This window comes from Mastacembelus armatus, chromosome 9 (genome assembly GCF_900324485.2).
Source record: "Mastacembelus armatus chromosome 9, fMasArm1.2, whole genome shotgun sequence".
Lineage (NCBI taxonomy): Eukaryota > Metazoa > Chordata > Actinopteri > Synbranchiformes > Mastacembelidae > Mastacembelus > Mastacembelus armatus.
In genome coordinates this window covers 1,982,497-2,007,894 of record NC_046641.1, presented here as the reverse complement: position 1 = coordinate 2,007,894, position 25,398 = coordinate 1,982,497, and the positions used below count along the sequence as shown (strand labels likewise).

At 40.2% G+C, this 25,398-nt stretch overlaps 1 protein-coding gene across 1 annotated transcript; it reads right to left on the bottom strand.

Moving 5' to 3' along the window:
- Positions 1 to 18: 18 nt before the first annotated feature.
- si:ch211-158d24.2 (multiple epidermal growth factor-like domains protein 9) lies at positions 19 to 24,626 on the bottom strand. The gene is made up of 6 exons (XM_026322592.1): positions 23,915 to 24,626; positions 18,284 to 18,488; positions 9,171 to 9,310; positions 6,292 to 6,441; positions 2,483 to 2,752; positions 19 to 2,019 (listed from the first exon to the last, which is right to left on the bottom strand). Exons 1-6 carry the CDS (start codon positions 24,486 to 24,488, stop codon positions 1,499 to 1,501), a joined length of 1,860 nt encoding a protein of 619 aa, XP_026178377.1. The 5' UTR covers positions 24,489 to 24,626; the 3' UTR covers positions 19 to 1,498.
- Positions 24,627 to 25,398: the final 772 nt, after the last annotated feature.

Here is a 25,398-nt window from a genome sequence, read left to right as displayed (position 1 = left end):
GTTGAGTTCTGACTTTGGGGTATTATTTACAGCATTTTATTCTTTGTTCCAAGTTCTGGATGGTGCTTTTTAGTCCTGCAGCTGCATAATATGGCAAAGTCCACAGATACTAGGAAATAAAATTAAAAATACAAAAAGTTGTGGGCTAACTGCAACATCACACCCTGCAGGGTGAAATGTGGGAGCTTGTCAAGTGACCATGTACACACAGTATTCTACCTGTACAATAATAGTGCTACTATTCACATTCATCTGTACAATAATCATATTTACAGTGATCACATTAGGGAAAGAGCCAGTACCTGAGGAGTTGGTTCCATAATTAGCTTTACTCATTCACTGTTGTAAAAAGAAGCTCACCCAACCAATAGTAGCCTAAACAACACAGAAAGCATGGGATCCACATCCACTATCAGCTGTCAAGCTTTGAAGTGCATTAGTTTTACTGTAACCTACTGTTTTTACTTTACTATTACACTTATCAGTTGGTTTCACTCATTAACAGTATCAATACTAGAATATTGTTCATGTTTTAGACATCAGAGGGCCATGTTATGTGAGACTGAGTCATAGAACCCAACCTCTACATGTCAAACATTTTTCAGATAGTTGCAAAGAGCAGATTATATTACAAATAGATTATAGTGGATTACGCAAGCCTAGTGTGAGTCAGTGCCGTGCAATAGTCAGACAGTGAGCTTTATTGATGGTATTGGTAGTGTCTTTAAAAGAAACACTCCTCTTAGATACTTTAGGCAAGCTGGCACACTTTAATAAAAGACAGGAAGCTATAAACAAAAGGTGAGGTCATTAAGAAAAACCTGTGCCAGCACCTTTCACCTTACCCTATGACTCTCTCCAAACCACATAACTATACATGAAAATATAATGGCCAATTCAAATTACCATCCACCAACACATTAGATAAAACACCATGATTAAACACATCATACATGTGCAGCATTTCTCCCAAGAATGAAACTTCAACAAATAAATAACTGAATAAAAATTCATTAAATAACAATCATTGTCTCACTGTTCAAGTGATTCAGTTATAACTTAGTCAAAAGTCCATTTTAAAAATATCTGAATGTTAGTCTCCTGTAAGTCCTCTAACCAAAATCAGTGTTTCAGGAAACTTTGCATCTGTCTCACATCATGCCAATTACCTAGTCTGAACAGCAGTGCCCTCTGCAGGCACAACTGAAACAAGACACTTTTTTCTTTGGACCCCTTTCACTGATCGCCATAATCGCCATAATCCACCATAATCATAACATAACAGGCAAAGGTTTCCATTGGAAACTCTGTATCTCTTTTCCATATCTTTGATCGCATATGCTTGATGTCACTGTCAGCTTGCCAAGTGTTGTGAAGTGTCACACACAAGCAGAGTAACAACAAGCAGTCATACATGTAGGACCTTTGGATTTGGTGCTTTCCAGCAGCTTTGTGTCATCTGTAAATCTAGCTGTCCAGTTTGGGAATGGATGTAGTGCTAAGCTTTGTAGCAGTTGCCCTGGGTGGTGAGTGCCAGCTGGCCATTGGGTGCCACTTCGTTGGCCTCATCCTCCAGCAGGCCTGACACGTCAGCATTGGGGATGCTGTCATGGTAGCTGCTAAAGCTGATGTTGTCCTCTTTCAGTTCGATGGTCCAGAAAGGTGCGTTGAGCTTGCGGTTCTGGTACTCCCGATAGGTGTACACACCTCCGACAAAGCCCAGCAGCAGCAGCACCACCAGAATGATGACGGCCAGGATGATGATGTTGAACTGCGTCCAGGAGACTTCTGTCAGGGCTGCTGTGGTGTTGTCAGTAGGGCTGTTCAGGCTGGTCAGCAGAGCCTGGGTGGTGGCAGTGGTGATCAGCGTTGTCCTTGTGTTGTTATCGGATGTGGAGGCTGGTGCATGTCTTGCTGAGTTCAAAGTGGTGCTGATGGCAAATATGAAAGGGGTTAATGTATTCAACATGGGGGCCTCTGTTGCAGTTGTAGCTGCTGGTGTGGGAATAAGCCGCAGTTCTGAGGAGAGAATAGCCCCGAAAATATTAGTGAATGATTAAAGATTTTATCTCACAGCTTTACTAAATTCACAGTCTCTTTTTTGACTTAACTTGTGATTCGTTGTGGCAAAAAAGAAGTTCCTACTTCTTACACTACAGTAAGAGGTAGGAACCTCTAATCACAACTTAGTTGTAGACTGGCCTGTTTTTACAAACATGTATTTAGTGTTTTGTTCCAAAAGTAAACAAATGTCCCATAATCAAATGACTAAATCTAAAATCATTTGAAAAGAATTAACATTATAAATGTAATATTTGTATATTTCCTAGAGCTAATAATAAATGCATTTGAGCTGCTCTAAGAGATTACAAGCTATTACAAGGTAGGATTCAGCTAACTATACTACTCAACAACTGTTAAAATCTGTACATGGTATGCAGCTGGGACACGTCTGTCCATGACGTCCATGGTTTATTCTTACTTGGACGAGTGCAGTTATGTGTTCGGCCATCCCCTGTGAACCCAGGAGCACAGAGCTGACACTGGGGCCCGGTGGTGTTGTTAATGCAGCGTAAGCAGTGGCCGGTGTCTGGATGGCATATCTGGGCAGGGCCCTGAGGGTCGGCATTCCCACTGCAGTCACATGGAACACAAGCTCCAGATGTTTTGTAGAAGCCAGCAGTGCACTTGTCACACTGTGGGCCACTGTATGGGTGAAGGCACTGGTCACATACTGGGGAGCCACTGGCATCTGCACAAGGATAGACAAAGACACACATCAGTTGCCAGGCTAGGAAAATAGTGTAGGTTTCTAGGTCTTGAAATTGTATTTTAGGCACACCACACCATACCATACCAAGGTATCACAATACAGTTTAAAAAAAAAAATCTATTTTGTTCAATAGATTTTAAATGTTTAATTATAGCATTTTGTTTCTGTTCTAAGGAAAACCATCCAAAGATGCATGCTCTTCTCTTGAGGCAATCCCAAGTGAAACAGCAAACGCTGTGCCACTAGGTGGCCCATGATGACAGTATGCAGATCCATGTGCTATGAGTCACAACTCAGGGTAGTGTTCTTCCCTGTGGAAAGTCATCGCTGTTATGTTTGTTATACCCTGACCTAAGATTGTGCATGTTGGCTTAATGACATATTTCAGTGGACACCTTGGATGTATTGCAATGAAAATCTGTATCTGTACAGACATTCCAGGTCCCCACTTGTCCAAAACTAATGTTTTTGATACAATAACCTTATGTCTTTTGCCAAAGCCACATTCCTTAGGCCTTCCTGGGGAATCTCAAGGTAGTCCCAGGCCATATAGGATTTACAATCCCTCCATCACGTTCTAGGTCTGATTGGGGTTTCCTCCCAGTTGGGTGGACCCCAATGTATGGGATGCCTGAAACACCTCAGCTGGGTTAGACTGAGAGCTGGATACAGGCTCTTTTCATATCTTAAGGCAATTTCCTAGAGATAGATAAATAGTTCTGACATCTATATGTCTATCCACTCACCCCAACTGGCTGAGGCAGATGGCCGCCCAAACTGAGCCTGGTTCTGCTGGAGATTTCTTCTGTAAAAGGTAGCGTTTCCTCTCCACTGTCACCAAGTGCATGTTCATAAGGGATTTGTTGGTTTTTTGTGAAGTACCTTGAGATGACTGTATTGTAATTTGGCACTATACAAATAAACTGTATTGAGTTGAATTATATAGTGATGTAATATGACAATAAAACAAATGTATCTTAACTAGCCTCCTCTGCAGCTCTATGGACCAACTGATGGCCTGCTTTTAGACTCCAGTCCTCCACACAGCAGAACCCATTAGTGCTGAATGATTTAGACACAGACAACTGCCTTCCAATGGCCTAGATGTTGATCTCGATCTAGTGTGTTCATGTGACTGTGTTGTATTCCAGCATGTAGCAGACTGCTCCTGATAAGCTTGATTTAACCTCTGCTGGGGGTTCAAAGACAGCTGACCTGCTGGGTTATGTAACCAGGAGAAAATATGCACTGCTCTGCACAGGGGAAGAGGACTTGTTTTGTTTACCCATCACCCTCCATGTTGCTATGACTCACTTACAGAGGCCTGGTAACTGCTAGCCAGGTACATGCTGCCTGACACACACATACACACAGACTTGAGAAATGTAAAAATGAATAAAAATATTTGATTAACCTCAGGATAAGACAGCCCAGCTGTCCCATACCACAGAATAAAGATGCCATCATACATGGATGATTTAATATGTATGACCCACATTCTGAACTAAATGGTGCAATGCACCGTTTCACCTCTGTGTCTGTCAAGATGGAAGGATGTTCATTCACTGCATCAGGCCTCATCAGCACATTTAGAAAGCAACTATCAGTGTAGTGCGTTCGTTTGGCATTGTGGCTTCTTCTCTTTTTTTTTTTATTGTTGCCAGGGCAACATCTACTTAGAGGCTGCTTTTCATTAGTCAGCTCCAGCATGCTGTATCTAAAACATGCTCCACAGCCATACACACTTTTACACACTTTTACCATAAGAGCGCTATTGCACACTATCCTGAGCAATTTCTCTCTAACACAGCTCTTCCTATGGTGTTGCTGTCTTAACAGAGAATGTGATCCCCCATCCCCCCAGTCTGTTGCTGTCAGACTAGCGCTGGAATGACCGAGCTGTGCTCATGCTGTCCCAGCTCAGCTCAGTCTGCTTCATGTCCCTTCCATGTTGCATGACCTCAGCTGCTCCCTGTGGCAGGGGCAAAGATAAACCGACAGGGTAAGTGCATCTATACATGGCTCTTGCCATGTATGCCACTGTCCATTGGGTGGGCACCAAGACATAATGTTTGGTCCAGGGACGGAAAGGATGAGGTGAGAGAACATAATGAAGAACTGGTCCATGCTGAATGACAACCTCAGTTGATATTTTGCAGGAAGGGTTCATGTGCACTCTGATGTGCATAAGCTCTGGTCTGTGTCACTATATCATAGTATGTTTGAGCCAGCTGGTCTAAAACCACAAAGGTCCTTTGGTAGCCATAATGACTTACACAACACAGCCAATATCTCTTTTTGTTTGAGCACTCCATTAAACCAGACAACACATTATTCATTTTCAACTATAGTGTCCTGTCTGCTAGCAAAACAGTACGAAAAGCTTTGCTCTAGAACTGAAGCAACTGGTCAATTAATCAATCAGAATTATATTTGGAAATGGTTTTGATATTCAATTAATTGCTTAAGTCAATTTTCAAGCAAAAGTGCAAAGTGAAGATCCCAGCATCTCAAATGAGAGAATTTGCTTGGTGCTTTGAAACATTTAAAATTGTAAATTGAAAATCTTAGAAAAATGTCAGAAATATGACAGTGCCTGTAGTTCAACTCTAATCTCAACCCAGCTGAGACCTTTAGCTATATTATGTTAAATAGGGCAGCAGCAGCCTGGAGGTGATAGAAGTGGGATCATACAGGAAGGTCACTGCTAATCCCAGTGTCTGGCAAACGAGATTGAAAGCTTGTTTACACTGCTGGAAATATGGAAGATTATTTCTTACCACAATTAAACATTATTTTAGAAATTAACAGAAAAGCTTAAGTGACTATCGGAGCCACCAGAGAGACAAAACCTTAATGTGAATGGTAACTGACAGTGTATTATTGGAACTGCGTCTAAATGGTAGTTTCTTTAGCTTGTTAAGTTGGCTATGACTTAATACCAAGCTCTCAGCCAAACACCAGTCTGGCTACATTTTGATTGAATTGGTAGTAGTTAGCATGATTATTATCACCATTGTTTAATAGGAAATTGCTAACACTGTTTGGGCCAGGTAATTTGAGAATAATATGTAGTTGTGAGATTTTATTAAACCAATATTGTCAAATACTGTCACACACACACACACGCAAAGTGCTGCTGTTGTGTTTTAAAGTTACGCACTTCTTTGGTCTTGAGTGCCTGCCCACATGTAGCGTACACCTGTATGGTGTTGTCTTGTAAACATGGTGCATTGTGTTGGCCTCTCTCCTATCCATCTTGACATTTCTCTCATAACCCTGCATGTCATGTTGTGCTCCCTCCAGCACAGCTATGGTGCAGTCTGACAGTGGAAAATAGCACATATTTCTTTCTTTCTTTAACAGACAAATAAACATGCATATTATTGCAATACTGTAATAGTGACTGAATAGTGTGTCTTAGTGAGGTCAGACCTGTTCAATCACTGCAACAAACCAAGGCTGAAAATTTAAACTAAAAGCCTGATTAAATGTGGCTGTGAGCAGCAGGGACTGACCAGTGTGACAGGGGCCGGTGGAGGTGGTGGTGGAGCAGGGACACGGTGCACAGTCTTCGGTCAGGGCAGCTCCAGGGCCATGGTAGAATCCAGGCTTACACTCTTCACAATTGGATCCCTGGGTGTTGCCCTCACAGTTCAAACATACTCCTGGTAGATAGAGCAAAGGTTGTGTGATTAGATAGAGTTTGCTCTGATCTGCTTACTTCACTATGTTGGTTATATAACCCCTCAGGTCCATTGCCCTCAGGTGAATCATTCCACCAGTCGGGGGTTTTTGAAGTTTTTGGACTTGTGTAAGTATTCAGTTTCTATAAACTGAATTTACCATGTCATAGTAAAAATCGTCTCTGGCGTGTGGCACTGACCTTGACTTTGTTTTTGTGTCGGTCTATGTTGCTGTGTTTCATCACTTACATGTCATCTCAGGATATATATATATATATATATATATATATATATACTTTTTTTTTTTTTTTGAGGACAGTATTGGAAGGAAACATGCCATTAGTTAAAACTAATCATATCCATAAATTTTCACTTTACTCCCAGACTTTTTATAACCCTCTAAATTTTGCTTTTTTATATTGCATGTATAACCTAACCCAATTAAAAAATTCATAGCATATCATATTTAGTTTCTTAGAGCTGATAATCTTGTTTAGATTATGTAGTGTTTGCATCTACAACAACAAAAAGCACTGTCCATTCTCTATATAAATGCTTCATTGCTTCGTCCACAAATCACTCACTGTAAGAGACAGACAGACAGACAGGCAGACAGACAGACAGACAGACAGACAGACAGACAGACAGACAGACAGGACAGACAGGACAGACAGGACAGACAGGACAGGACAGACAGGACAGACAGGACAGACAAGCATCCAGTAGGAACACACAAATAGACAAGATTATCATAACACAATACTAGTAATACTATAAGCAATACATATTGTACTCATTTTCCCACCACCTTACTGATGTGGTTAAGGACACACAGCAATCACGTTTTAAATTTTAGGAATAGACTGAATTCCGCATTCGTATAACATGCAGTCACCACAGTTTTTACAGTTATACTGACATTTAGGATAAATGTTTTATTATAATCTTTTTAATATTACATGGTTTTTAGGTATATTGAAGTTATGAGTTGTCTTTTATTTCATTGCTTACATATAAAGAAAAACTTCTAATAAGTGAAATCAGCATTGCAGTGAGAGTTACTACAGATGTTCCTGACCTGTGTACACTACAGGTCAAACTAGTGGTTGAAGAGACAGTTTACCTTAAAGAGAAGTGCGTACTCACATCACAAAGCATGTGTTATAAATGACAGGTTGTCTGCACGGGTAAACAAAAAAATCTATTGTGAATGTTAAAACAACTTGTGAAAAACACTTGCCAAAACCTTATTTGAAACAATTGGTGAGTGTAGGGAGAATCCGCCTGTGTCTTGTTCAAAATGTCAAGTCCCTGTCATGTTTGTCTGTGGTCTGCAGTGTTTGGGACACTGCATAATTTGCAGTTGCACAGTGTGCTCCTGTGTAAGTAGCCCTGGGGAGAGGCCAGGGTCAGTCTTTAAAGGGAGCTGTCAAACCGGAGCTAGGTTAATCCTCAGCACTGAACATTGAGCTCAGGCAAGGCTACAGCACTCCATCTGCTCCTGCATTATAATGGAAAGACATATGGCTTCTAAAACTGCCCCTCCCCACCTCTATCCTGTCCCCCTCCACCTTTACTCCTTCCCAAGCCTGTCACTAGCTGAACATTTTTTAGTCTTTAAGCCTGACTGGGAGTTGAGCAGCAATCCTCCTTTACATGGGATCAAGGACACAGAGGAGGATAATTCTACCCTAAATAGCACAGAAATCAAATAGGGAATTGGATTTGTGATATTCAACAATTTTAACACTTTATGCTTAGTTTGCTTCTGATTAAGCAGCTTTTTTCTTACTTTCGTAACAACTGAATATTACATCTCAGTAGTGATTCCACAATAAATATTTGCCAAAGTCTTTAACTAAATACACTGATAATTGTCAGTGTATAGTACCAAGGTGTTAACCCGCACACAACCCAAGAGTTAAATTTATAGAGGACTTAATGAGCATTTCACTGGCATACGCAGAACCGTTAAGCTTCAGCTTTTTTATTCAGTGTCCATCTGGGTACTGAAATGACCAGATACAGCTGCTCTTTTCATTCCAAGCACCAGTAAATCAGTGTTGTCATTACTGGGGTGTTCAAGGGAAAATACAGGCTACCATGAAACTCCCATGAGGTGCTGGTGTTTGAATGATATAGATTTAGTTAGATAATTGTCACAACAAAAGATCTTAACGGTCTAAAAATTACAGACATACATAGATACAGACATGTGGCAGACACTTTTGTCAAAAACAACTTGTTATTTTGTTCATACACATATCAGGAGTAATTTGATGTTTAGTGTCTGGTTTAACAACACTTTTAGATACAGACATGATCAAACTAAAAACCCTATGAACAGCTAGAGAGATCCACCACCAAAACTACTGCTGCCCCCATAGCTTGTCAGGGGCTTTATGCATTTAGTTGTCAAGGTTTTTCAGTGGTGGAAGAAGTATTAGATCTTACTATAGATGTTTCAATTATTTCAAGTATGCAGCATGACCTGTTTTAGAGTTATACTCCATAATATACCATATACCTTATTGTAAAAATGGCACTGTGCATTACTGTTATAGAGTAGCAACAACACAGAGACCGGCTCCAGCCACCATACCCTCCCTATTTCAAGCAACCCTCTACGGGATAAGCAATACAGATAAGGGATAGATGGAAATTGTGCATTAATGTGAGCCCAGCATTTCCTTTGTCCTATGCAGACTCACCGGATTGTGGATGGCAGTTTTTGGTGTGGTTGTGACACTGGCAGGGCCGGCAGCCAGTGCTACTGAAGTGGAAGAAACCTGGATGGCACTCATCACACTTAGGTCCATACACCCCCGTCTTGCACGCACAGGTCCCTGTGCTGAGAGTGGCAGAACAGAACACAAAATCAATTACAGCAGTGCACATAACTCAGCCCCAGAAAGCATTTCATTTAATGCAACACAACACCAATACCAAGCTGGAGACATGAAGGGAGCTCTGTGTGCATTTGCTTGTTGGACTGCAGTCTTGACAGCTGATGTCCAGACTGTTGTGGTGATTCCACACTTGACTTCCTGCAGGTTCTGCCATCGACCCATCTGCTTTCTATAACTCAGATCTAGGTATGAAGCATGTGGGAAGCACCTTCAGGCAGTTGAGGTTCAGAATTGCCTAGACCACTCATACAGCCAGTTAGCAATGTGCTGGGCAGAGAATGACACTCCATCACACTAGAAGTAGTATTTTTTCATTACATATGTCAATTTGTCTTTACCAATGTATTTAAAGTTCACCAGTTCACCCCAGTCACAAATAAACATTAGTTCATGCACTATACCACTAGTGTTAACCAGGCTCATGTATACTAGAACACAACCACATGCTTCTTAGGCTGACTGGATAATTGTTCAGTGTTAATGCAACACAGAAGCACTGGAGCCAGGCTATAGGCCTATAGTGGAAAAGGTATAAATATACCCATCTCTCAAAGAAATGCTTTACTCAACTTTGCTATATATATGCTTTACTCAGCTGCAACTAGGTCAGTAAATGATCCATGATCCAGGTCTTTCTCCTGCATAACAAGTAATGTTACATTGAAACTTCCCTTTAATTAGCTGTTGTTTCTCTTGTGTTATTAATGGCACAGAAAGAAAGTGACTCATTTTTAAAAACATAACAATTGTATATACTGTATATGGAGTCCTGGTTGGCCATGGGATGATGTCTACATATGAGGCACCTGAGTTCCCTTGAAGACAAGCAAAACTTTTGTCTTGCTTTTGGTTTATTCATGCAATTCATCCATGTGTGCATGACTACTGAGTCTAGCCAAATGTAAATTAAAGTATGTAAATCACATATGGATTCTATCAGTGTATAAGACACCTCAAAACTGTAAGTGTAAATGGGCTCATAGTTCATTATAATACAATATAAAGTTAATGGCACAGTTTAAATGCCTTGAATATGTTTTGTTGCATTATGTTTCTGAGTGTGACTGTTGAGACTGATGAGAATATCTCAGTGGGTAATGTCTCCAACAATGCTTTATTTAAACTCGGCAATAACGCACACAGACATATATGAATGCATGTATGAATTACTTTGTGCTGGACCAGTATTCTTTCTATCCTGTTGCACTATGTTAAATAAAGTTGGTGCACAGTAAGTGACAGTGGGAGGCTTTATTAATTCCCAAAGAAAACTCTTTTACAGCTCTGTGAGCCTACCCACACTCAAGGTAATGTCCTTGGCAATGTACAATGCTAAGTCAAGCCTGATCAGCCCTCAAGCCCAGACAATGGGCTCAGGAACATAATCTGGGGACAATAACTTCTAAACAGTTGAAGTAAATCAAGAGTGACTGGGAGCACTTTCCAGGGGTGTGTGCGTGGGTCTTAATACAAATAGGTCTTTGTTAAAACAAGTGCACTTAATGCAAATGATGAGGCCCATGGCAATGCTTAGTGGAGCATGGGCTCAGCTGAGGATAAGACTGGGAGATCAACAGTCCTCACTCCTCAGGCTAAACACACACACAGCCAACAACAACAAGAATTATCTATATGCAGCATCCAGTCCATAAAGCTGTGAAGTCAGAAGACTACAGTGTCCAGCTGTCAGACAGAACGTAAGCATTAGGGCAAAAATCTAAATTATGTAAAACTGTTGTTATTGGTATAACAAATCCTTTGTTAGTCTACAAACTATACTTCACTGGTCTCAAAGAAATAGACTGCAGAAATTGGCGCATTTGTTTGTGTTAACATTATTGTTTCTACAATGCTCCCTTGACATTAATGCTAGAATAAAAAACATATGTCCTTATAAGTGTTGTAATGATGCCTAAACATATTTTCTTCATATTTTTTGGCAAAAAGAATTTACCGATCAGCAATTAAGAGTAAATAAGCCTGTAGCAGGAAGGAAACTTTGATTTATATATTTCATCCAAGTCCGACTGTCACTCACAGAGACTTTGACATATAACATTTTAATCTTACTGTGAACTCTTACTGAGCACAGAATTGAGGTTGATCATCAGGCAAGCAAGCATGTAGGCAGGCAGACAGGTTGAAAATTATCACCACCAACAACAAGGAAAATCAATATCTACCACGTATGTAATGCCCCAGTGTATGGTGCACGGACGCACGCACACACACACACACACACACACACACACACACACACACACACACCCTCACACACACACACACACACACAAACACACACAGCAGTATCTTCTAGGCAGCCAAACCATTACTAAAAGGCAAGAATATCCTTTACCAACTTGTGAGAGCTCTCTTCCATCGACCCCATCTAATCATGGCTTTGGCCCATTTATTGATCAGACTCCAGCTTCATTTTCCACCACCCAAACAGTCCAGCACAATTCCATCAGGGCTTTGTTTTTTGTTTATTTGTTTGCCCTGTTTTCAGTATTAATGTAAGTCACAGCAAGCGAAATATCTTTGGGCTTTCAATTTTCTAAGACATTGACAGACTTATAGGAAATTAAGAGTGCTTGAGTATTATGAATACTTCTTGACAAACAATTTAATAAATTAACTGAGAAAATAACTGGCCAAGCAATTTATATTGGAAAATAATTTGACTTGCAGCCATAGTTATTATTGTAGTAGTGCTTAAGCCTACCCACCACCACTGCTCTTCTTCTGCTGATATAGTATTAGTAAAATCTGCTTTCCACATAGTTTTGCCCTGGATGTTCTACAAGATGCAATATGCCAGTAAGATCAGACAGTCCACCCTGTTGAATTATTTAGTGTTTCTTTATAGCAAATAAAAGATAATTTACAAAACACAAGTACCCAGATTTCACAGCAGCCCTTTGTATGCCCACAATAAGAGAAGGAGAAAAAGAAATGTATGATTGATATTGAGTAAACTGTATTAACAATTACAGTATATCTCATAAGGAAATGAAAACCATTTAATATGGTAAATAGAACAATGCAGGAAATGAGCAAAAACCACATAAATCATGCTGGAGGAGCACTTTGTCTCCACTATCTGGTTGGCAGACAGTGACCAGTGGCAATGCAGCTATCTGTTATCTTTCTAAGAAGCCTTCATGTTACACCATGATTAGCTCAAAAGACTGCTACTAAATTGAGGTTTGTCATCTTATATGCAGCCTCCAAATCCATCAGGTCCACTGTTAGAACAGTAAAGGGGGAACTTGGGAGAATGGAGTAAAGGCTTATGAGATAGTGAAAACCTTCTACCTCAGTAATTCGGGTGTAATTTGTGCCATCTCACCCAAGAGGAGGGGTTTGTTATTGTTTGGCTGTGATTTCTCTATACTGTGCTGGCCCAACCACTCTGAGTCAGATCTGTATGTTAAGTAGGTCAGTGTTACAACAAAGCTTCACCCCATTCTGTGGCTGTTACATGCACTGGACCTGATCAGACAGTCGCAAACATCTCTGCAATATTGAAATAATGACCAGTTTAATTACCAAGCAGTTGGCATAAATAACAGGGAACTAACTACTTTGTTGCATTGCTGAGTGTGCTGCCAAAACCTGACAGGCTATGGTAAGCAACAGAACAGCAAAGCTTCTAATTTCTTCTCCTTCATTCTGGATTATACCAGGCTCTGATAGCCGACTGAAAAAAAGCCCTGATTTAAAAAGCGCAGGGAGGTGCACTGGTGCAGGAATGTTGTTTTAGTCCAGTTGGAAAAACATATTTATGTGTTTAAAGCCTATTTGACACCAAAACAGTGCATTGTGGTTTGTAATAGTTACAGTCAGGAATTTATGATGAGAATTGTTTTATCTTTGATCTAGATCTATAAGCAAACCATAACATGTGGCCAACCTGTAGTATAATACACAGAGCAACACAAGTGCCCTTCTTAGCAGGCAGTTTCCTATTTGGAATCAGCGAGGCAGATCAAAATAATAACAATATAATAGGCTGTTTGGAGTGTGCAATAATCTCAGATGACTGAATCCACTTTGTAATACACCCCTCAGGTGTGTTTGAACCGGATATCCTGATCCTCAATTAGAAAATCCAGCATTACTCATTTGATAATGGATCTGTAAAGCCCCATATGAAGAACAGGGCTCAGGTATGAGTGTGGCCACGAGTTACAGAACAGGTGTGTGGCTCTAACCCTGCAGTTCAGCAGTCCACTGCTGCTTTCTGATTACAGTAAGATGTTGAAAATCAGCTCTCTGCTTCCACTTGATTAGGAAGTAACATACTTTCAGCTAAGAGCTACAATCTATACCATCACTGTGAACTTCCATGAATACAATACTGTACTGTCTCTAGCACCCACACTGCTTCAAAAAAAATGTCAAAATACCAAATATCAAACAGTCACTGCAACTGATCCAGGGACAAAGACACATTGATGCCAATGACACATCCACTACAGACTGACATATGGTGCAAAGGCAAAAACAACCAAAATCATTATTTCAGTACAGACTATGGTGCTTTCCATACACTACAGTAAAAAAAAAAAAGCCTTACAAACAACACCCAGTAGAGCTGACCCAAATACAATACTGATAAAGTGTGATGACAGTTATGCAGCTCTTTTGACAAATATTGACATGTCATTGCCCAGTGCACTGGGTAACATTTTACGTCTCATTATTTGTGTCCAACTGCAGGCACAAAGCCACATTCTGACCAAACAAGATGAAGAAAACTCATTAAGTCTGCTAAGAACATTGAATATGCAATTACAGATCTCATCTGACTTTAAAAGCTGTTAACCCTGAACTAGCTTTGTTAGTATGAATTTCAGTAAAGCTTAGTGCCCTAGAATAGGGTCAGTTCATCAACTATAAACAGTACTAACCCGTCGTACTAACCCATCTGGTTAGTACGACGGGTTAGTACTGTTTATTCACCCATATCTAACTGCTACTGATGAACATTTTATCCTTTCACTCAGACATCAGAACTAGATTGAGGAAACAGTGTTAGGGTATCAAAGTGAAGTATGTGAATTATACAGTGTCAAACAAATATATGCATTTAATATATTTAGCAACACACAGTGAGTTGCTCACTGAGATAAGACTGTATGCCAGTGTCTTTTTGTAGCAGCAAGTCTTTCTTTGCCAGGTGTACATTACCTCTGTATGGCAGAACACCGCTCTAGTTTTCACCACACACACACACACACACTCTGCACGCCCTGTTAGTAAAGGAGAACTTCCACCACTGAGCCTGTGAAGAGACATCATGTCAGCAATTCTTGTGAAATGTGAGTTCATCAACAACCTGAGACCCAAAAAACAGAGCTCAGTGGTTGTTTTTTCTAATGGATGGCTGTTTTGATATGCCCACTGCAAACCACCCTGTTATACATAGCAGAGTGGGTCATTTAGTAGCATTAACTTTAAATTCCATATCTAAACATCACATGGTGGGAGTAAGTAGAGCGAACAGCATTTAACTGCAAAAAAAAAAAAAAATTTAGTGTCTACAAATGAAGTGCCACTGCACAGCAATTTGATCAAACTGAACTGATTCTTCTTGACATTAGGATACATTCTGCACTATGAGTGACAGTGCAAATAAAGATTACTACTACTATTAAGTAGTATTAACTAGATAACTGAATTTCTGAATTCCTAAATTTCCCTTTGGTGTTGAATAAAGTTTATTTCATCTCATAACAACTATTAAAACACCACAGGTTTTGTGTTTGATTGAATTAACTCTGATCCAGAGTTTGGGTATACTCAGTGAAAGTACACATATTTTGTGGCTTCTGTGCAAGGTTAGAAAACAACACAATGATCCATGGGGTATGGGAGTCCTCAATGACTATGCAAATATTTACTCTAGAAAGAAATTCTTGAGCTAAATAGAGAGAAAATTATTCTAAGGAAATTATGAGGTCTTCTGACATTGACATTGATATTTTGGATAGCTTAAAATAGACCTCTTTCAAGTCCCATGAGCTTGTGATGTGATGTCATCTGTATTTGGCCCGCTATCAGACAAATGCACCACCAAACAAAAACAGTGACTCACGGGACATTATTGATAGTGGTTTTGGTCATTTTCCATTCCAACTGAGTACCACCTCAGTGTGAGTGGGGTCGTCATAGCACGGTCGTGTGAAATTGCCGTGATGCCACCAAGCACAGAAACGTCAGCACCTCCTTGTAGGACCCTGGTGTTGTTTTGTGAGTAGCATTAGCCATTTGCCTCGCTAAAGACTGTAGACACAAATGGTTGCTGGTTTTTTAAAACAGATTTAATTGTTGGTTCGGACAAGGTCAGAGGTCGTACTCGTGAGTCCTCCCTGGCCAATCAGCGGCCCGCATTCTGTTGATGTCACATTTTAGTATCAGCTTGGCTCCCTTGGAAACTCGGCCGAGGAGGTACTAAAATGATCCTGCAACAAGGTATTATACCTTAATGGAAAACCGAAAAAACTGAGTCAAGTCAAGCCAAGTAGTGCCAGTGGAAAGGCCCCGAAAGTGGTCCTGTCAGCTTTTAGGCTGAGGCTAGCTGTAATGTATGGAAACCTTTATACTACTTTATAATACTACTCTTTGTGTCAACAGTTTGTGTTTAGCCCTTTCCTGTCTCCCCCTAACATTGTCACTATGAGCATAACCTTAGCATTAGTATAGTTGATGTTTCTGCAGCCTTTTGTTTGTATGAGTATTTTCTGAACATATATGTAAACATGATGCATGAACTAATCCATTCAAACCCATATATAAGGTTTTTGTCTGTTTTCAGTGTCATTGGAGTGTTTCCACAGCAGCAGACATGTCTAAAGCTCCATCCCTCTTCATTACTTAATGGGTAAAATACCTAAAGCAGCCTGGGAGGGGGATCAGAAAGCTAATCTGTGTAATTTACAGTGATAAGCTCCTGAGGCAGACCAGGCTAGGTTAACAGGGTTAGCAGTGGTGAAGACCAAACTATCTAAGGAGGACTGTATAATTTACCCATATGTTACTGTGTGAAGTAGGTAGGAAGAGTTTTTTTGGCCTCTTTATTCAATTTGGAATTCATTTTGCAATTCACAATTCAATGTGCAGTTTGACCATGCAATTTGGAGATGCATTCTGCAGTGCACTGTAGTAACTTCATCATAGTAACCTTAGCTTGTTAGCAAGGTAGCTAGCTATCTGGTTATCTGCAAACGTTACCTGAAAGCCAACAGGTTCTGCTCTGTAAATTAACAGGATTGCTGCCTGAATGTTCACTTACATCCCATAAAGTGCTAGATGCCGAATCTTGGGCTTTATAAACATGAAAAAAAAAAACAAAACAATCTTGATGTCCATGGCAGGAGATGTAGATTAAGATTTAGTTTAAGGATAAGCACTACAACATATATTTTTAGAGCATGACAACATTAATCCTCCATACAGGGACAACACTGACTCAAGATTTTAAAAAGTAGCAGCATCCTTTTTCATGGTTAGAGTCAGAAAGTACAACTGCTATTTATACCACATTCCTAACCCACACATGCAGCTTTGTATGCAGGTCACTTTTTGTGACTTGCGAGGAAGCTGGGTGTAATGTCTGTCGTGTGTTTTTTGGTTTGACGAGTAAACACTGTCTGAACATTTCGCTGTCTTCAGGGAGGCCTGTGGGATGATGGCCTTGCTCAATGGACAGAATGATTCTGCGCGGCTATGGTGTTACGTTGAACACCAAAGATGAGCCCCAAATCATCACATCCCACTCGTTAGGAGATAATAAACACTAATTCACAGCAGTCTGTTTTAGCTTGGCAGCCCACAGCACTTCTGCTGCTAAACATAGTACTCTTTTAGAAAGCTGTGTCTGGCTTTGTTATGAAAACAATGTGCACAACCCGGGTATATATAAGAAATGCCCAAAAATATACACTAGCAGTCAAAATACATTGGCTCCGACTGGCTTGGCGAACAGTCAGTGCTTGTGTCTTTGGTCATGGACTTGCATGCAAATAATTCCAATCATATGCTTTTTATGCAAATCAAGTCCACACACTGTGTCACACTGTGTCTTGGGCCAGCAGCAAATAATATCATCACCCAATTTCATTGAAACCATGTCTAAATTTATACCTAAACATGACTACTTTTAGCTTTGTAACTAAACCCATCATGAAATAATATTCAAACAAAATATCTGTTTCTTGGCTGCCAAATGGGTTTGTCTATTCATCTCATTACATAGTTACTGAGCAAATGTCTATGGAACCCATATGGTCACTCGATGCTCTACAAATATCCTTATTTGTCCTCTTACACTTAAGTTCTGTCAAAGGCCAGGTAATAGGTCAGAGACTAAGTTTCAGCTTGTTGAGTCATTCAATTTACTTAAATTAATTGCCAGCCTTGACTGGTTGATGCAGAACCAAGAAAGTATGTGTTAAACTCCTGCACATCTACACATTCAGCAGGCAAGAAGGAACATTAGCATTCATTTAGTCATAAATTAACATCCAAAACAATATTAAGTCATTAGCAGCTAAATACTCTACTATGGTCATGTAATAGTTGGATTGGACTGCCTGATGTTTGGTTGGTTTATCAAAGCAAAAGATTACATCTGTGAACTGTACAACAAAAACAGTGAGCTAAAAGGCACTGAAATGTTCCACAGATCTTCTAATCCAATGGTAATGATCTGTGCAGCTTTAACATTTGCACACACTATGATAGCTGATAGATAATGTAACATTATCTTAATAGAAATGCAATCTGATTTATTAATAATGAGATGAGCAATTAACCATTCTTCAGTTATGCTGATAAAGCACAAATACACCTCCAGCATGTTATTTCATCTGGAAGTCTTCAAGAGTAAGCAAGAAAAGCAGGCAAACCTGTCACAGAGGTGGTTCACTGCACCAAAGGAGTCACAGGCGCAGGCAAGGCAGCCGCTGGTGCCATTGGTGAAGTATCCCTCTTTGCAGTCCTCACACTGCAGACCAGTGTAGCCTGGCTCACACAAACACTGACCTGTATTCTGGTCGCACTCGTCTGGATACGAAACCCCCTCACCACCACTGCTGCAGTTACAAAGGCCCTCTGAGTGGATGGACAGATGACAGAGGTATCCAGAGAAAAGAGAAAGATAAGAGAGAAAATAACGTATGACATATACTGGAAGTGATATATATATATATATATATATATATATATATATATACACATATATATTTACAAGTCTGAACAATACATAAATTTTATTTTATATGTTTTGGGCATTTTACTGCTTGTTTATGTTGTTGGACAAAACATTATTAGTCTAGTATGGACCATGCTCTACACAGCAAATGGATGGACCAAATGATAATTCCTGGGAAATGATAGGAATGTAGCAAACCCTATTCCTGTAACCCTCCACATATATCAAATGAATAAATAACTAAGCATCAAAAACCAAATGAGATAATAGCTTCTTTTTAAAACTATCTAAGGATGATGACCTTAAAGCAATATGCATTTTTACATTCCATATCAGTCCACCACAATATGTCTGGCAATGACTAGTTTTAGAAAAAGGAAGATGAAGATGGTTATACCTGTTTAGTGTTATAAAAATGAATCTGAAAATTAGATTTCAAAAACCTCTAAAACAAAATTGAAAATAATGTGGTAAGAACATATACTTGTAAATAAACATATCTGGAAAATGTTTATGTTATATATTGAAAAAATACGGAGATGTCTGAAAGGTGGAGCAGAAAACTCTTTAGAGTTTAGAAAGTAGCCAATCTTATAAATCGTTTTTGGAGTACATGAAGCTTCCTGAGATTAGAAGGATATGTGTTAGCCCACTCAATGTTACCATAAATTGAATATGGATAAAACCTGGAAGAGAGTTCAAAAACCTAATGCATTAATCTAGCTTATAAAACAATGTAGGCTGTTGATGCTTCCCAATCATTTAACAGTTTTGTTGTAACCAAAATCAATATATTTTTTCCACTTTGGATTTTCATCCACCAAGACTCCCAGAAGACGGGGGTCAGAAACCTGAGCGATCTCTGCTCCATTTAACAGCATCTAAACATCTTTCCTGTTATACTTCACAAATTCAACTTGTAAGTATCTTATGAAAGCTTATGGAGTTGAAACCATCTCACAACTCTCTTCATTTTGACATTAGTATTTTCTGTTAGAGTATATACATCTGTATGACACAATATCATATTAGTATCATCAGCAAACAAGACGGGAAGAGAAAATTTACACACATGAAAAATCATTAATATAAATAAGAAATAGATGTCCTAAAATAGACCCTTGTGGTACACAACTGTGTTGGAGGCCTGACTATTTACTACAACATACTGTTCTCTCTCATTCATGTGGTCAATCACTTCAGTGTACAGTGCTGGGAAAAGCTATTTGCCCCCTTCCTGATTTTTTTGCATATTTGCCAACTAAAATGATTCAGATCATCAAACAAATTTTAATGTTACACAAAGATAACCCGAGTAAATACAAAATGCAGTTTTTAAATGATGACGATGGACTCTCTGTGGATGACATTTTTCTAGAGTCTGTTTCCTATTGTTGAACCATGAACACTGACCTTAACTGAGACAAGTAAGGCCTGCAGTTCTTTAAATGTTGTTCTGGGTTCTTTTATGAGCTCCTGGATGAGTCGTTGTTGTGCTCTTGGAGTAATTTTGGTGGGACGGCCACTCGGGGAAGGTCCACCACTGTTTAAAGTTTTCTCCATTTGTGGCCAATTGCTCTCACTGTGGTTCACTGGAGTCCTAAACCCTTTGAAATTTTTTTCCCTTAATCATCACTTAAAAACTGCATTTTGTATTTACACGGGTTATCTTTGTGTAATATTAAAATTTATTTGATGATCTGAAATGTTTTAGTGTGACAAATATGTAAAAAAAAAAAAATCAGGATGGAGGCAAATATGTTTTCACAATACTATGTAGCCATGAAAACTGTATTGTAATTTACTGAGCCCTGTATTTTGTCAAAAGTTGTAAAAGTGCCACATCAATGAAATATCCTTTTCCAAATCCATATTGATGCTCATATAAGATATTATTTTAATTTAGATGTTTAAATATTCTTGTATAAAATAACTTCTCCCGTATTTTGAAAAATTTACTTTACAAAAACTATGAAAAACACGGTCAAATGGTTATAGGATGATAGTTTCTAAATTTACTATGATCACCAGATTGGAATAAGGGTTTTTTTGGGGGGACAATACCAGATTCTATGAGTGAGAGGTTCTGAAATATATTCTGACACTTCCCACTTCTTGAACTACTGATTTCATCATGACTAGCTGAACTGTTCAACTTCACTTCTTCACCTAATAGATTCCTTAATTCTTAAGAAATCCAAAAGTATTATCTGATTTCATTTCCATTCAAATAAATAAATACATCAAGATTCAACCAACAGAAGTACAAAATGCTGAAGGAGAATTGCAAATTCACCTTCTACATCCACAAATCTCTCACCACGTCAGTAATTCATAAATGCAGCCTTTTCAGTCATAAGTCTCCTAATTTCTCTGTTGTGCTTTAATAATATTCCTTGTAATTTTAAGAAAGCAGAATTCATGCTTTTGAAAACATCATGTTATAAATGGTGAATTCACAAAGATTTCTACCACCGACATGAAAGACTTTGCATTCAGAACGGTGCACTTCAGGAAACCAGAGGATATAATTACATACATGTGGATGACCCTGCAGAGTACAGAGTGGCAATATATTATTTATCTTATCTCAGGTTAGGTGCGGCAAGTGACGACTGAAGGCTTGGAAATATATGTCCACTCTGATCTTAGCAAGCAGACAGAAAAAACAGGCAGGTATGTGATCTAGAAGCAAAACACTGTATTCAGACAGACTGAACACAATATTCAGCAAAGGACAGCTGAAAATTAATGTATTCCTGTCCTGGCGTCCAACTCAGATTATGCTGTTCTTCCACTATTGCTTCAGTCTTTTTGTAACTTAGAAAGGCCTGTGGTTATGCAAGCCTGTGTAGTATACTGTCAGACCCTTTGCTACAGTGACAGCCACTAAAGAATTGTCCATCCTGATCATGCCTGAAAATGTCTAAGATCTAGCCAGATAATGCATATCACCTTCCACACACTCTGCAATCCACACACATGTCCTCTAGGTATGGGACAGGGGCCCTGTGAGGTGATCTGCACAGCCACACAACAGGTTTGATGAAGATTGGATTGGACCTGTGTGTAGCAGAGAGATTACTGGCGAAAAGAAGGAAAGTTCACCTCTCTTCTATCTGGTGGACTGCTGTAACGTGGTGTGACACCATGGCTGGTATTCAGACACGGGCAGTGGCAGGCTGTTCAGAACAAGCCATGTCTCAAAACCCCTTTCTTGCCCAATTCAATGCTTGTCTGAAAACAAGTGCAGTGGGAAACACCCCTGTACAGAAACAATTACACTACTTTAAAATTTGGTTTGCGCATCACATCACATTATCAGTTTTCAGATCTGAGAAATGACACAACAACTTATACCGTATCTGTCTGCAGGACCCTTCCCTGTCAGAGTATTTGGGTAGCTGGGCGTTAACCCAGGTGACACCTTTGTTGACATGATATTATCAAGTGGCCTTTACAGTAGAACAACAAAGCGTGCTGAGGTGCCTGGATAGGCTTTGAGTTCTGAAAGGTAAAACTTTCATGCATGATCTCACACACGTGCAGATTTTATTTTTAATCTGAGGCTCCAAAATCAAACACATAAACACTGACTGATTTACTAAGGGAAATGTGAAACATGCCACAATCCCTCCATTCACACTTATTCCTATTTAGGGTCACAGGGATCTGCTGGACCCTATCCCAGCTCTCTTTGGGTGAAAGGCAGGGGTACACCCTGGACAGGTCACCAAAACATGCCACCATTTTAGCTAAATTCATCTACAATACTGACACAACACATACAAAAAAAAATCTATCTATCTATATATATATATATATATATATATATATATATATATATATATATATATATATGTATGTATGTGTGTGTATTTTTTTTTCTTTTAAAAATGCCAAGTGTAACAATCAACAAAGGATCATCGACAGATAAAATCTATTCACCAGCATTACAATATTCAATATTCAACTGAACATCTGGGGTAGGGTCAGACCTTTCATGGGCCTTTCAGTTCACTTTATTGGCTAATGGGTCTACCATCAGATCAATCAGAACCCTGCCTGGTCCTGCTTCTTCCTTCCAAAGCCATTTGTATGAAATGAGGAGACATGCCAACATTAGAACCAGCCGTTTGTGACCGCAGCACAGTAAAAACAGACATTTTTATGAGGTTCTCTATTCCACCTTCTATCATTGACATAAAAGTAAGATAGGAAACAGTGTGGAGAACAAAGTGTGAGTGTAAAAGCTTGACTGGACTGACCCCCTGATGTGAGGGGCTAATATCAGACAGAATATGAAATAAAGCAGCCTAGATTTTGATTTTGGTTCTGGCTTGGGGGCTTTGTTAAAGCAACAACTAGAATGCGATGTGGTCTGGGAAAAAATTAGGAGGTTTTGGCTGAAAATAAGGAAATGATTTTGCAAATGACGTGAAGCCATTTTCTACTTATATTCTTCATATTCTTTAATGGAACAGCAAATTAAATGTGGAACATTAATAAGCTCTATCACCTAATACACACCTCTGTATGTCCTCTAACGGACACACACTTTTGGCTTCATCAGATTTTCACAACCATTAACGAACAGTCTTAGACATGGTCCCTCAGCCTGTGCTGCTGTGCTGGCTGAAGAATAACACATCCACATGGATGCTGCTATGTGTGAGCTGTGAGAGAGGAGGGGCTCTACTGTCACTGCTCATTCATAGCTTAGCCTGCCTGGCCATTTTGGTTGGATGGCCTTGTTCTGGATATACCAAGCAAAAAAACAAACAAAAAAACAACAACAAACAAACAAAAAAACCAATAGAGGAGTAAGAAGTACCCACTTGAGCATCTTCCTGCTGTCTCCTCTCAGGATCATGCGTGTTCTGACACAAAAGGATCATGGGTCTCTATGGATGCAAAATTGACTGAACAACAACAGGATCAACCTTGCACCCCCCCTCACAGACCCTATCCCACGGTAAAATGTAGCACACACATCCTGTAATAAAAAGCCTGTGAAATATCGCAAAGACCATACAGCAACATCACGCTGTGTATGAATTGTGTTTCAATGAAATGTGCTGATTTCTCGATTATCTTAAGGGGTACAGCGCACAGGCTGAGGGGTCTGCCCATTGTTGCGGTCTGGTTTATTCGGTCGCTCTCTGCTTTTGACGCAGAGAGCGACCATCCAGCAGCCTATGGGTGTCTTTCACTCACTCGTTTTCTGAATGTGGACGCACTAAAGATACTGCGGCCCAAGGTGGTTCTTCCAATAATCATTTACATGAAACATGTGAATGATTATGTTTTCACTGTTCGCACTCACCTTGACTATTCTCTATTGAGGAAATAGACGTGTCAATGTTATCTGCAGCCCAGGCATCGTTCTCTGTGCGCTGGGACACCATCGACACCATGGTCTGCAGCATTTTCTCCGGAGAAAAAAGTGATGTTTGTGCATCGGTGGATCTTTTGCGTGCGCCAGTTAATCTGGAGATCGGCGCTGGGATTTGTTTTTTTGTGTCTGAAAGGACTCCGTTACCGGGCGCGGTAGTGGTGGCGGTAATGGTGGTGGCCGTCTGGACCGCTGGAGGAGGATGAACGGTGGCTGCAATTTTTGAGACAGGGCTAGCAGGGGTGGTCGTTTCGGTAGGAACAATGGCAGGCGGCGGTGTGAGTCCGGTTAGAGGCCCGAGAGCGAACCGTCTCTCCGGTAATGTACGAGGCATGTCGGTGTGGAAGGTCTCCCGGGTGTCGGAGGCTGAGCTTCCTGGCTTCCTGGAGATAGGCGACGCATCATACTGACCGATGCGAGGTGCAGCTTCAGAAAATCCAGTATATACATACAAAACAACTAGTAGAACCGAAGATATGTACATCATTAAGGTCGTTAACCTCATATTGAATTTCAGCTCTCCATGTAAGCCCCAGTAATGGTCTCTCTCAGACCGGTCCCTGAATGGATGCGTACTCCACCATTGATGTCCCTGGCGGCGTGCGCTGCTTGTTGCCCTATGAGCCCCAGTCAACACTTCACCTGTTCGCCAACCTACCATGAGCCGCCCCTGATTGACGTGTGGTTGAACCAGTGGGAGCCCAGGAAGAGTGACCACAGCGCTCGTTCATTGGCTGGTTGGGCGGTCGGTTTAATGTCCACGGAGACACAATATAATAAATTATCAAAGGTTCTCTGTGAAAACATCACCTATGCCATTCATAAACTCTAGGAGAAAATGAACCTATGCATTTAGTAAATAACATGTGCCGATACGGTAGATTTACATAATATGGTGCTGTCATTTGCAGACAAAGTAACGTTATGTCATGGAAAGACAGCAGCTCGCTGTTGTTGGATGTCAGTGCTGTTATTGAAGTTAGCGGTTTGGTTTTGAGTGTTTATTTCCCTCTAGTGGTCACAGAGAGTAATGACGTCTGTCTCCTATTAAAGTTTTATTGTGAAAGACATCACAATACATACATCCATCCATCATCTATACCCACTTATTCCTAACCAGGGTCACAGGGATCAGCTGGAGCCTATCCCAGCTCTCTTTGGGTGAAAGGCAGGGGTACACCCTGAGGGGCAGTCGTGGCCTTATGGATAGTCGGACATGCAACCCGAAAGTTTCGGGTTCGAGTCTCAGAACCGGCAGGAATTGTCGGTGAGGAGGAGTGAATAGCCAGCGCTCTGTCCACCTTCAATGCCACGACTGAGGAGAGACCCTTGAGCACGTGCTCACCGGGAGCCGCAGCAATGGGGTGGAAGGATTAACGGAAGAGTACCATACTTGGCCGCAAAAGTCACTTTCA